The sequence below is a fragment of the Medicago truncatula genome, chromosome 3, assembly GCF_003473485.1.
Source record: "Medicago truncatula cultivar Jemalong A17 chromosome 3, MtrunA17r5.0-ANR, whole genome shotgun sequence".
Taxonomy (NCBI): domain Eukaryota; kingdom Viridiplantae; phylum Streptophyta; class Magnoliopsida; order Fabales; family Fabaceae; genus Medicago; species Medicago truncatula.
Window position 1 is genome coordinate 36904135 of NC_053044.1, and position 14938 is coordinate 36919072.

Sequence of the window (14938 nt, forward strand, 5' to 3'; positions counted from 1 at the left end):
TAATTAGTTAGGTCAATTTTGTTTTCATCTGTTTTTTTTGTGGTCAATTTTATAACCACCATGTTTCCATTTGTTAGTAGCCACACGAACTTAAGGGTTAAGGCCTTCCATTATGTCATGCTGTAAGTAAAATAAAACTTACTCAAATAATTTATCCAGTGCATTATTTTGTCTGCTTTCAGATAATACAAGTTTCTTTCATTTTCTCCCAATTTATCTTTTCTCTACAATGTTTTCCAAAAGGTTATATGTTTATTTATTTATTAATTCAAAAAAGTGATCGTAATAATAAATTCATAAAAAAAAAGTTACTTTTACATAACTGCACGTACAATTATTGATGGAAAAAAGAAAACACATTTGTGTTTCTCAATAAATTTAATAAAAATGTTTTTATAAAGAAATCGTTAATGTGTGCGAAAGTTTGAAGTGAGTCTTGAATTAAAGAATCTATTCGGGTTGGTTTAGGGATGTTGGTTTGTGATTTTGGAGTGTGATCTTCTCTAAATCTTAGGTTACTTCTGATGTCAATTTCAATAGGTTAAGTCCATACAAACTTATACTCTTTAATTGGGAAATCCGTAAGTGAACGGTGAGATTTGACCTATTGGATTAGTCTATCATTGGACCGAATATCGAGCTTTCAGGAAAAAAAAATACGAAAAAATTATCTATTTTATAAAATTAGTTTGTCTAACATATACAATATTGCATATATTAAAAAAATTAAAAATAATAATTTTTTATTAAAAAAAACAATTATTTATAATCAAAGTATAATACAAACTTACTATTTTAAATTTTTTAGCATATACAAACTAACAAACGATAGAAAAACCTTATAAAAAGGTGAATATTAAAATTAAATGAGGAGTAACATTATTTCTTTAATTTCTCATAAAGCGTGAGACAAACAAAACAAATAATAAAAGATAGAACTTCCTTAACCTTTAGTTGGTCTTGTCAGAGCAGTAGAGCAACATAATAACACTAGGTTGTTGGAAGGAACATCTCATTGTATAATACTATTCGTCCCTATATCTAAGTATCCATTTGATTTTATTTTTATTCTTAAATGTAAATTCATTTTCAAATTATTAGATACATTTATTATTTTTCCCTAAATATATCCTTAATTAATACTACTAACTTGCATTGAAATATGAAAAGACAAATTTAATACATACAAAGAAAAAACAATTTGGTAATATTAACACACAAAATAGACACATTAATTGCACTAACAATTTTTCTTAAATAATGTAAAACAAAGAAAGAAAGAAAAAAAACAAAGAGGGGTTACATATAGGGATGGAGGGAGTACAATCGTAATCGAGTGATTCATTAAATTGAACCAATCATGCTACTCTTTTTAGTTTTATCTGGGAGATTAGTCACTTTAGTCTTTGAATAGGAAATGAATCGTCACTTTAATCTTCGAATGCAGATAAATTGTAAAATAGTCCTTGAATGTCTTAGAAATTAGGGTTTTTGGTTAGTGTGTTGGATAAAGTGGGTTCTTTGTACCCACATGCTTTATTCCTTGTTTATTTCATGGTTGAGCATAGGGGGGTAGGTCTAAAACTATCATTTCTCTGCGTTTCTAAAAATGAAAATAGGAGGTAGGACTAAAACTGCAAAAAACATACACCCTCTGGTCACTATATAAGCAAAAATCCACTTTTTAGATACATTCAATTAATGATGTATGTGATCTAAATTTTAGATCACATACATCATTAATTGAATGTATCTAAAAAGTGGATTTTTGCTTATATTAGTGACTGGAGGGTGTATAGTTTAGGGACGATTTTGTTCGATTCGAAAGAGACAGAACCATTTTCGTGAGCTGATCAAAATGCGAGGACCAAAAGTGTAATTAAGCCTAGAAAATACTAATGATATATAAATAATCATTTTGTGATAATTTTTAGGACAATATTTATCTTCCATCTTCTTTTTGACAAAAATAAAAGAGAGAAAACATAACAAAAATATGAAATAGAGATCATCCAAAAATTATCTTAAAATGGTCGAATAAATATCAAGAGAAAGTGATGACAAGATAAACATAAAAAAGCAGAAACTAAAACATCTATTATTGCACTCCTAAAAAAAATATGTTATTGCAATCAAAATACATCATGACCAAGTTTAAGAAAATGGAAGACTAAACTAGCATATAAAATATAATTGTTTCTTCCTTCCTTTTCTATAACCACCTCTCACTTTTTTTTCTTCATGTATATTAAAAATTGTATTGACTGAATTTGATGTGTCTATTTTGTATATAGATCTTTTAAAAATATGTTGTATATATTAACGTGTCTTAACTTTAAACCTTAAAAAAAAAAAAGATAAATTACGAGTATTAATAAGGAACATATTGAAAAAATAAAATAATAAATTGAATATTAAATCAGATAGAGATGTATGTATAGGGACACAATTTATTAAGAGTGAATAACCATTTTTGTCCCTGACAAATCATATAAGGGCCAAATTAGTCATCGACAAATAAAAAGATCATATTTAGGTCTTAATAAAATAAAATCAAGACAATTTAATCCTTGAATAAATTTTTATTATTGAACGTATGACATGTACAATTAGCTTAAGTGGCGTTAACAAATGTCAATTAAGTGCCAACGTGGAATTAATTTTTTTTAAGGGGACAATCTGGTCTCTCATTTAAAAAAGAAAAGCAAAATAAAGCAAAAAATTTCGCATGTTTACGATAAAAGAATAAATTGTCGTGTTTAACGTTGATATAGAATGAATGAATCAATTATTGGTTCACGATATGAAAATGAATGGTCGTGTTTAACACACCCTTATGTTTTTATTTCATGCATTTCGTTTCATGTTTCTCGTTTTCTTCGACGCCCTTTCGTTTTTGGAAAATATTAGCGACCACGATTGTTTCGAACAGAAAAGATGACGGACAAAAATATAAAAGTATAAGTTTGGTCTCTTAAAATTTAACAGATTGCATTTTAAATTTTTGTCATGAAGAAATTAAAAAGTTAAAGACTAATTTCACTTTTTATTTTTACGAGGATCAAATTGTCTCAATTTTAGGAAGGGAGTGGTTATGGTGCATAAGGAAATCCCTTATGCACCGTGCATAAATCCCAATATAATTGCTTCCTACACCCTCAAAGTGAGCCAAAACCATTTTTATTTAAAATAAAAGAAATCTGATGGTTGTGATGTGTTTATGCACGGTGCATAAGGAAATGACTTATGCACCATAACTTTTGCTTTTTAGGAAGGCCTTAAATATCCCTTATTTTTTGTAAAACATTGTATGTGGTAGCAGGTAGCTAGTAAGACAACATATGCCTAATCACGAGTCAAACATAGGAAGAAAAAAGTGGTTGGAGATAAATATTCATAGAGAGGCTAAATTGTCTCGATTTAATTTTACAAGAAACTAAATAGGGTCTTTCTATTTGTTGAGGATTAATTTGACCACTACAAAATTTGTCAAGGATCAAAATGGGTCTTCACTCATCTATTAAGGGAGTTTATAATCAAGATTGAAGGAAGTATTAAAACGCAAAAAATAGAGAGATAAAAAAACGCAAAAAAATGGAGAGATCGCAACAAAAAAAAAAAACGGGAAAAGTAGGGAGAAATGGAAAGAAAATGGTAACTACATGCTACGATGGAAATTTAGTTACCTGAACCTCAGACATATAGATATATATAGAGTGCTAGGTTGAATGCTGGACCCGTGAAAAAGAAAAGCAAAATAGTAGTGACAATTATTCAACCTTATCATTATCATGATTGTTATACGTCTCTCTCTCTCTCTCTTAGTATGCGTTTGATTTTCCGTTTAGAACACATAAACACCCGTTTACACGTCTAATGCGTTTTTTATCGTAATTTTCAGAAACTCTAAATACCAATTTTTAAGTTAACGTGATTTTTTGCTGCACTTTTGATCAAATCACGTTTTACAAATGTATTATCAAACATAGGCTTACTAGTTGGAGTAACATGGATTTTGATTATTACGATTTGTATTGTTCTCTTATTTCAAATCATAAAGCATAAGATTATTTTAGGTGAATTTCATCCAATAAAAAAGTGTTAAAATGAACGTTACAAAGAGAAATAAAAAAAAGTGTTCGCAACCACTTTTGGTTATTACTATTATTGCCTTAACTAGGTAATAAGTTATTTAGGTCAATTTTGTTAGAAAGTTCATATGCTGGTGTAGGTACAAATTTATGCCATGCTGTAAGTAATCTAAAACTTCCATCATACATAATTTATTTCGTGCTATATTTTGTCCACTTTAAGATGATACAGTTTTCTTTCATTTTCACCCTATTTATTATCTCTTCTCTAACATCTAACATGTTTTCCAATTTTATTTTTTTTAAAGTTCAATAATACAATTTTTTTTCTTAAAGTGATCAAAATCCAAAACTCATATTCTCAAAATAAACAAAAAAATCCAAAACTCATAAAGCATGATGAGACAAACAAAACAAAATACTAAAGACATAGCTTCGTTAACTTTTTGTAGATCTTGTCAAAGTAGTTGGCAAGTAGGAAGGAGGATCTCATAATCAAACATTTACACAACCCAGTTATACTATTTTTAGTTATAAACCAACGCCGACACCGTGGAAAATATACATTGAATTTAATGTTTATATTGGACACATAAGGATAGAGAAATAATTATTTTAACGCTCGTGTTAACTTGTATTTTTAGAGTATAAATTAATGTTTAAAATAAAGTTAGAAAAATAAGTTTTGTACATAATAGAAAATACTGCAAAAAAGTATGTTGCGTATAGTAATTAGTAAAGCAGATAAGGTGAAAAACTTAACAATATAAAATGAGGACCCGATTAAAATACATAAACTATAGTATCTATTGCAATTGGACCAAAAAAATATGAAGACTAAGGGGGTGTATTAGATTGAGATTTTAAGAGATTTTAAAAGACTTATTGATGATACTCCCTCTGTTTCAAAATACATGTCCAATTTTTGCAATGTGCGTTATTTATTTGACTTACTTTGACCATACTTTTTAACTAATATATAAATACAAATATTAGCATGTAAGATGTTGTTTGATTTGTCTCGACAAATATTTTCAAAATATTAAATTTTTATAATTTTTTACTTTAGATAATTAAATATATTAACAGTCAAAATTGTGCATTGACATATGTGAAGTGGTTGACTTGGACATCTATTTTGAAACGGAGGAAGTAATAAAATTTTGTGGTATTCGATCATGACTTTTATGAAATATAACAAAATTTTGTAGTATTCAATTAAGACAATCAAGACTTATTTTCAAGGACAACAAAATATGTTGGTATTCAATCAAGATTTGTTAGGACTTATAAAATGCCTATTGAGATTAAAAAATATAGAGATTTGAAGAGATTCTTTAGTGTAATGAATTTTAGAAATTTTTTTAGTTAAAATACACTCACTCAACAATCTCATACAAAAGCTTGAGACTTTCTCACAATCCTAAGGATTGTTTTCTGTCGCTGCCACCAATTGTTTCCGTTCATCTCTATTTCTTTTCAATTTTTTATTTTGTTCATAGTCAATTTCAACCTGACATTGCGTTCAAAAAGGTCCTTGACAGGTTTGTAATGTTAAATACAAAACTTGTAACAACACTTATATGTCAGCAATTGAAGTTAGTTGTAAACAAGTATGCAAGAACTGAAGATAGAACTTATATGGACAACATCCCTTAATCTAGTGTTGTAAGGTCATTGATGTGGTTCTTAAAAAAAAGACTGGCATTAATATAATTTTTTTGTTGACAAAAGTGATATTGGTATTTTATTACACATTTTCTTTTTATGCATACTCATTCAACGTGTTTTTATTTTTTTTTTATTTTTTTTTTACGTGATGTATGTTTTGTACATTGTTTTATAAGAACTTTATTAGTCATTGTTAATTTTACAACTTTGATGTATTTTTTTATTGTTTTTGTGTTCACTGAACTTGTTTTAATTTTCCATTAAAATCCAAATTAAAATCACGAATTGAAAAATCCATTTTTTTTTATTGTTTTTGTGTTCACTGAACTTGTGTTCATGAATCCATTAAAATTCAAATTGAAAAATCTTGATTGTAAAAAGTCATTTGAAAAAAATCTTTTAAAATCTCATAAAGTCTTTACAATCCTATAAAATCTTTTAAAATCTTCAAGATTTTTTCAATCAAATTCTTTTAAAATCTCATAGAGTCTTTACACTCATATAAAATCTTTTAAAATTTTCAAGACTTTTTCAATCAAAATAGTCTTTTAAAATCTCAATCCAATACACTCCCTTAAACTCCAGCATACAGATTCCAATATTGAGAATTTAACTAGAGTTTTGTAGATACAAGTAAAATGCAAAAAATAACCAACTAGTTAGATGGAAATAAAATGGTTAACTAATTGATTAGATGGAAATTTAATTACATCAACCCGAGACCTATAGAGTGCTAGGTTGAAAGTTGCACCCCATAAAAAGAAAAACATGGAAACAATTACGAGCATTGTAAGAAACATTTTCTTTCTACATTTTAAATTTCGGTGATATTATTGTGAATCCCACACTTTAGATATGAATTTTTAAAAGAAATTGAATCTACATAAATTTCACTCAATAAAAAAATAAATATTAAAAAAAATATTACAAAAGACTGTTCTTGGAATTTCTCAAAAATTATCCAACCTTATTCTGTTATACGTCCTTCTTCACTGAGGAGGAGTACTGTGGCTTATAATGCGATGCCAATTAATGCTCATCATTCCATATGTGGAAACCAAAGCATCACTCTCTAATCTTTGAGCACCTTAGAATATTGATTTTTAGGTTACTGATTTAATTATTGGTCCACACATATTATAAGCCCGGTGTAGTGTAGAGTTATACTCCATATATTTATACACATGGCATTCAGTGGCGTAGCCAAGATTTTGAGTTTGGAGACCAAGACATTTTGTTTTTGAAAACTTAGTATCCGATTTAAAGATTGACTAGTTCGAGGGGACCAATCCCACTTCTCATTTGTGGGAGGCTCCGTTCTAAATCAGAGCAAAGTTTTGTATAGACTTGTCCCCGAAATCGGCATCAGAGAGAATTGAACTTGAGACCTTAAGGAAAACACACTCTAAAATCTCAAACCAACCACTAGATCAACCCCAAATAGATCTAGGACCAAGACTTAAAAAAACTTAACAACTTTTTTAAAGATTAAAAGAAGAACTTAACAAACACAATTTTAATTTTCATATGTTATAAACTAAAATAAAAAAATAATAAAGTATTTTTTGAGTAAAATAATTTTTTGTTTCAAAGGGTGATCTAGTGATGAAACACTAAATGCGAAGATTTGAGATACTGTATTATATTGAACTTGTCGGTGGTGACCTTAAATATTAAATGTTCACAATCTTTTTGGATCATTTGTGTTGCATTTATGAGACCAAATTAAATAATGAAATATATAGGGTGCATACAAGAGAGGTTCTTGGTGATGACTAAGGAAATCGAAACCATCATATCATATACACATCCACTAAAAATTCATGGCCTAAATTTTATGCGATGTATGCCAGAGTTTGAGTCACCCTACTTAGAAAAACAAGCAATTAATAACAATGGAAAATATGTGTTTGTTTTTTTGGTAGAATATATGTCTTTGTTAATATATTAAAGATATGATTTAATCTACAATATGATTATTGAAAGAAAAAAAAATCTACACGATAAATTCATTTTATTTGGAGTCAAATAGCTTAGTAAATTTGGAATACAATGTGCATAAAGGAGAATGAAACTCATTCTCATATTTTCTTTACGTGTGAGTATTTTGAGATTGTATGGAAGATGCAACACAATTGAGTAACATGAACATTAATGCTAGTAATAGTAATCGGTAGGTTGTGATGCAATATATTCAAAGTCAATCCAACAGGAAAGCAAGACTCCCAAAAAAATCCATTTTAATGAAAAGTCTCGGTTAACAAAACACGAAGACTTGTGAGTTTGAAGTAAAGGGAAAGAGAGGGCTTTGAGGCGGGAAATATAGGGAAAAATAGATAAATTTTTTAATAAATTTAAAATAGTATATTTTTAGAGAATGATAAATTAATTAAGCTTATAATTAATATGTTTTTTAGTTTAATAATATTATAATAACATAGATTAAATTTAAAAAATTCATGTAAACCCTCTAAAAAAATCTTCATTCAATACAAATTTTGAGTTGCTGGAAAGGATTTTGTATTATAAAAAAAATGAAACCAAAAACTCTCCCTTTCAATGTTTTTCCAAAATTCTCCTCTTTTCCCCTCTAAACTTATGAACAAAGTCTAAGTCCTCACTCAAAACCAAATCATCCATAACCGACACAAGAGATCAAAATGAAACACCAGACTATCATCATCAATTTATTCCGGGATACTTACTAAAGTGGCATTATTACCCTCGTATATTTTGCGGCATAAACACGTTGTCATAGTGTTTTTGACAATAACAAGTTAATCTAAATTTGTCTCACCGAACATGCCAATCATTAACGATGTCAAATTTTATAGGAAGACATAAGTAAATGGTTGAAAACAGAAGAAAGCATTTAAATTACAATGATAGTTAAGTTGCAAATGTTAAAAGTTTTAAAGACTTTGAAATTTTGAATTGAATAACAAGACTTAAGGTGAAAGTAAGGTAAATAAATTGATCCCTAATTTTTATTTTAGTTTTTTAAATTGGCCCCTTATCTTTTAAAAGTTTTAAGTTGGTCCCTTACGTTTTAAAAGTTTCAAGTTGGTCCAAAACGTTACTCACATTGAAATAAGTTAGTCTCTTCCGCGACATGATATTGAGTTTAATAAAACAAAAAAAAATTAAAAAAATGTTTTAAAATTGGTTTTTTAAATAAGTTAAGTTTCATCACCCATATCCTCAACCCGAATCTTTAATCGTTAAGTGACTGAAGAGACTAATTTATTCCAACGTGAGTAACGTTTTAGTCCAACTTAAAACTTTTAAAACGTAAGGGACCATCTTGAAACTTTTAAAACATAAGGGACCAACTTAAAAAGTAAAATAAACATAAGGGATCAAACATGCAATTAAGCCTAAATTGAAAATTAAGTGCATCGATCATCTAAATAAATATCATATACATACATATACCATGAAACGGGAATCACATTACAGTACATTTTTGGTTCTAGTAATCTCCAAATAAATCATGTTTCATAAACAAGATCACTATATTAGCTTTATCTTGTTTAAGAATAAATATGTATCATCAAACAATGATATCTATTAGGTACTCTTCTTCACCCACATGCAACAAATGAGACCCTTCTTCTATGATCTTCAAACCAGCCTCGTTCGCTCGACTAAGATGCTCACAAGGACTAAGCTCAAATCCAACATGGCTCATTTCCCCTGCATCTAACAACAAACTATGAAAACCTACCAATTGTTTCATAGGACTTCTGGTTCGATGTTTTTGTGGTCTCATAAACAGCAATATAGGGTGCCTCCCTACAATGTTTCCATGGTTTTTAACTCCAACAGTGACTGAGACCGACATGCTTTTGCAGGTTTCTTCATCCAACTCTGAAACTAATTTGTACCGTATAGTTTCTGAATTTTCAGTCATCAAATGAGTGGACGATTGATTGAAATGAAGTTTGTCATGTGTAACGGAAACAAACTCGTAGGAATATTTTGTGTAGCTTAGTCCATGGCCAAATTCATATACTGTAGGACCCTTGTAAAATCTGTAAGTTCTTCCTGGATAGCCGGTTGTGGGATCAGCTCTCATCCTCATGTCTGTCATTGGAACTTTAATGTAATCTTTTGGGTACCAAGTAATTGGTAGTCTTCCTCCTGCATTGCATTCATGACTAAAATTGAGCGGTGAAAATGTAAATTTATGAGCTTGCATTATGTTTTCTAAAGACTTAAGATAATGAATTTAAGGACCATGTATTAACAGTATAAAACTTTTTCAGTCATTCAATCAGATTTCACCACTTTGTTATATTGCTCCTAAAATATCTCTACAACATGTATGTTGCAAGAAAAAATTGGATGGTCATGAAAATGTTTTACATGATGCAATATACGGTCTTTAAACTCGCATATAATTTGGTCTTGCAACTTGTGTTGTTTATTCTCTAAATATGCCCACTTATTAAAAAAAAAAAAATCATCCTTCTGTAGACAACTACTAATAAGCTCTAACAAAATTTCTCATTTTCATAAACCAAATTGTATATTCTCTAATCTCCTTATGTTTGTTTAATAGTTCACAAGTGCAAATTATACAAGAAACTTCACCTGGATTGTGATCCCCGAAGATAATCTGTGCAAGTGCAATGCCTCCGAGTTCACCCGGATAACCAGCCCAGATAATACCTCCAATTTTATCGTTATTTTTAGCTGAACTAATATCAATAGGACCTCCACAAAGGAGCACCAAAATAACCGGTCTCTTAGAAGCTTTGGCAACACTGTTAATGAGCTCAAGTTGCTTGCCTGGCAAGTCAAGATGAACACGATCACGCTCTTCCCTCTCTACACTTTGATCCAATCCCATAACAAGAACAACATAATCCGCATTCTTAGCAACTTTCACTGCCTTGTCTATTGGAGCCGAAGCACACTTTGGTCCACCATCACAACCAGGGTGAAAAACAGCGTTCTTAACATAGTGTTGAAACCCTTGAAGTATCGTAATAGATTTACAAGGAGGGCCAGCATAGTTTCCTAGAAGAGTTAGAGGGGAAGCATTGGCATTAGGACCTATCACTGCTAAGGAAATACTAGTTTTTGGAAGTGGAAGAAGTGAAGCAGTGTTCTTTAAAAGGACAATGCCGTTTCTTGCAGCTTCAAGAGCTAGATATAAATGATTTTCGGAACAGACATGGTTGGGACCAATCATTCCAAATGGAAGCTTTGCTGGATTTCCATCAAATTGGCCTAGCCTTATTCTAATTGAAAATAGATTGTGAAGGGCACGGTCTATTCGAACTATAGGTAATTTTTTCTGTTGCACTGCCGATTTTGCATGGTCTGTCAAATAACTTCCACATTCTAAATCCATCCCTGCAAATTTTCAAAGCAAAATTTTTGTGATTCAACTAAATTACAGTTACAATTACAATGACAGTCCTATAGTCAAGAAAACCATAATTACACAATGATAGTGTAATTTTTTTCCAGACATCCAGTTAGATTTCACCATGGTATTATATGTCATAACACCATTTTAAAATATTTGTATATATGTCTTTACAATGAAATTCAATGTAACCTTTTTTATATTGTTAATGCATAGTAATTAAATCCAAAATATTATAGTTAGATACAATTAAATTAAAGATAATAGTATTTTAATAACTAAACATAGTGTAATTATTTCCCTTTGGACTTGTCTACATAAATGTAAATAGCTTACTATATATACAAGGGTGTAATCGTCATTATATAATAAGAATAATAAATATTGTTGAGGTTGAGGGAAATTCTTTTTCAAGGACTAACAGTCATAGATGAAACAAAGACAAATGGACAAGAGCAGATTAGCCAAAGAGTTAATATTTTGATGGTTGGAAAAAGAAAAAGAAATATTCAAAGATAGAAAACCATGAAAGTAAAGTTAAACATCAAGTTCTCAATCAAAATTGTGAAATGCAAAATTTGAAAAAGGAATAACCAGAAAGAATAATACTATATCAGCATAAAAAACAGAATTGAATGAGATGATGGTTGACTGAGACTGAGAGACACATGGCTACAGGACTACAAGTGGGCCAAAACCATATTCAAAGCCATTATCTAAACCGACAAAAGACAAGTGACAATGCTTTCATGAGTAGTAATTAAATCTTTACACTTTGTGACAAGTGATTTGCAGATTAGGTAATTAACCTTTACACTTTGTGAATTCATTTCACTCATAACCAAGATTTAATTGTATGGTTATTAGAATTATCACATAATAAATCAAAGCAAGAAAAAGATAATAACAATTTAAGAAGAGGGTAAGATATCACTAAATATATACCAGCATGAAGAACATCAGCTACAGCATCCTCTGCTGATTTTGCATACCCTTGCTCATCATGTATGATCCCAACAGCTCCACAATCTGACACAATATACCTGATTTTATTCACCACAAAATGTTACACTTAATTAAGAACTAACCAACCATTCATTGGTTCAACAAGATAATAAGTTAAGTAAAAAGTGAAACTAATTAATCAGTAATTATTCACCCGTGGAATTCCCATTGTTTTCTAACAGTATTCGTTAAGAGATTGAAATCGGCACAACTTGGAATTCCATTTACACGGTTATAAGCACACATTATTCCACTAGCCCGTCCTTGCTCAATGCAACTACGAAATGGTGGTTGATATGTGTCTGCTAAATCTTGCAAACTCACCTGAAGAATCATAATATGTCATGGCGATTTAGTAAAAGTTTCTCACTCTGATCTTAAATATAAGCAAAAATGTATATGCAAAAAGTACATAAGTTTGGAATTTGGATCAATTTCTTTTGCTTATATTTAAGACCAGACGTGGTAAAAAGAGGAACATAAGAGCATTGTAACTAGGCATGTGTAGTTACTTACGCGAGCATCGAAGTGAAAGCGATTAACACCCTTCCAATTGTCCAAATCATAGGCAGTGAAATGTTTGCAACAAGCAGAAGCTTGAAGGTGTCCCCTCAATTTACCTCCTTGAAAAGAATCACCTTGAAGTCCTCTAACATAGGAAACAGCATAGTTAGAAGTCATCATAGGATCTTCACCAGCTGTTTCTTGTCCTCTCCCCCATCTTGGATCCCTGAATATGTTTATGTTTGGTGCCCAAAATGTCATCCCCATTGCTTGTCCTCCATTGTATATTGCTCTCGCTTCAACCCCAATTGCCTATTTCATTTCCACATTCATTCAAAAACAATTAATACCAGCCAAAAAAATGATCAGTAACTTCACTATTTATGAGCCTTATATTTTCTGCAAAATGGTTCTTCAGTAGCTGCTTTATGGTAACCATGCTGCAAAACCGTTAGTTTGAAAGAGAGAGAAAGCTACCAGAGTCGTTAATCTACTAGCGGCTCTGCATTTTCTCTCTGAATCTAATGGCTTTGCAATGCACTTCATTATAAAAATTTTGCAATGCAAAGGATCCAAATCCTGTTTTCCGATGGTGACAGTGCTGTGGTGGCGGCTGTTTTGTTCTGTACTCAGTTAGAGTTCGACTACCCTAATAACTCCCCTGAACTTGGATTCTCTACAAGACTACAACTCCCCTGATACCGATATGGATGAAGCAACACTCAACTTAGACCCTATTTAGATAAACAACTAAATTAAGTGCTTACAATGCTTATGTATGAATTATATAGCTTAACTATGTTTTTGGCCCCCAAGTATTGCGGTTGTACGATTTTGGCTCCCATTTGCTATTTGGTAGTCCCTCTCTCAATTTTTTTTCCAAATTTTACATTGTGATGACATTGCTTATTGACCTGCACTCAACTCTCATAGTCAACGTGGCTTTTCATTAAAATTCAAAACAAAAACGCAACAAATCAGCTCGTACCTGTGAGAGCGAATGAAATCCCTAATTAGGGTTTCAAATTTTTTGTGCTTTTAGTTGTTACTAAATAAAATCCATGCTCAATATAAAGATGAATGGCACTAAGCATAAAATGTGTGCCAAATTGGGAGGGGTACTACCAAATCATAGAGGAAAAAATATAGGGGGTCAAAGTAGCACAATAGCGATGCGTTATAGGCCAAAAGTGAAATTAAGCGAAATTATTTCTTTAACAAAATATAAAATAAAGTAAAGCCAATTTATTTTCATATACTAGTAAACTATTTTGGATAGCTTATAAGAATGACCAATTTTATGGTGGATATGTGAGATAGGTTTTGCACCATGCACAAATTCGTTCTCATTATTGGATCGACAAGTCCCACCATTGTATCAGCAAGTCTTGCAGTTGGATCAAATACGACATATTGATCCAAGAGTAGTAAACACATTATTGGATCAATAAGTCCCACCATTGTATAAATAAGTCTTACTCTTGGATCAAATACGACATATTGATCCAATAGTGGTAAACAAACTTGTGCATGATGCAAGACTAAATTATTTGTGCCCGTTAGACCGTAAAAATAAGCTAAAAGGTAAAAAAACCTAAGCCGTTTTCACTCTCTCTCACAAATGCTAATAAGCTAAAAAGCATGTCTAAAATTCAAAAGCGGTTATGAATTTTTTTAAGGCGGTTGTGAAGTTGATTTAGTTATCTTACACCTTATAAATTCTAAAAGTGATCAATATACCTGACCGATACGGTACCAAAGATGAGAATCAAAGCTAGCTGCAGTAAGAATGACTTGAGGGAAGCTAGTAGCTGAAGTGATACTTCCATTGAAGAAGATCCCACGTCCAACATTACCAATTCCATGAAGTGCTTCACTCCACCATTCATAAGCAGGGATACCAAGTCTAGGAATGGGAGGAGCTGAGTTAACTAGTTGAGCAAGTTTCTCATCCAATGTGAGTCTTGAAACAAGGTCTTTGGTTCTTTGTGTGATGGGAAGTTTTGGGTTGCAAAATGGATAGGATCTGGTTGATGGGTTTGAATAATCACAAGCAAATGGTGGTAGCTGAGCAAGGACTGAGTAAGTGAGAGTGAGGAAAAGGGAAATGATGGTGACAAAGGTAAAGGTTGATGAGAGGGCCATAGTGAGAAGTGAGAAGTGAGTGCATTATTGGGCTGGAAAATGTTATAGAGAGAGAAGAGTACTACTACTACTACTACTAGATTAGTGGCAATTATTAGTTTTTGTTGTTTTATTTATTTGCTAATTATTATGTTTCAATATA

General features: G+C 30.9%; 1 protein-coding gene across 1 annotated transcript; it reads right to left on the reverse strand.

Annotated features, from left to right (window-relative positions):
- Positions 1-9144: 9144 nt before the first annotated feature.
- On the reverse strand, positions 9145-14847 carry LOC25489424 (probable beta-D-xylosidase 7). The gene is made up of 6 exons (XM_013605405.3): positions 14392-14847; positions 12664-12963; positions 12302-12471; positions 12088-12185; positions 10359-11126; positions 9145-9905 (listed from the first exon to the last, which is right to left on the reverse strand). Exons 1-6 carry the CDS (start codon positions 14794-14796, stop codon positions 9316-9318), a joined length of 2331 nt encoding a protein of 776 aa, XP_013460859.1. The 5' UTR covers positions 14797-14847; the 3' UTR covers positions 9145-9315.
- Positions 14848-14938: the final 91 nt, after the last annotated feature.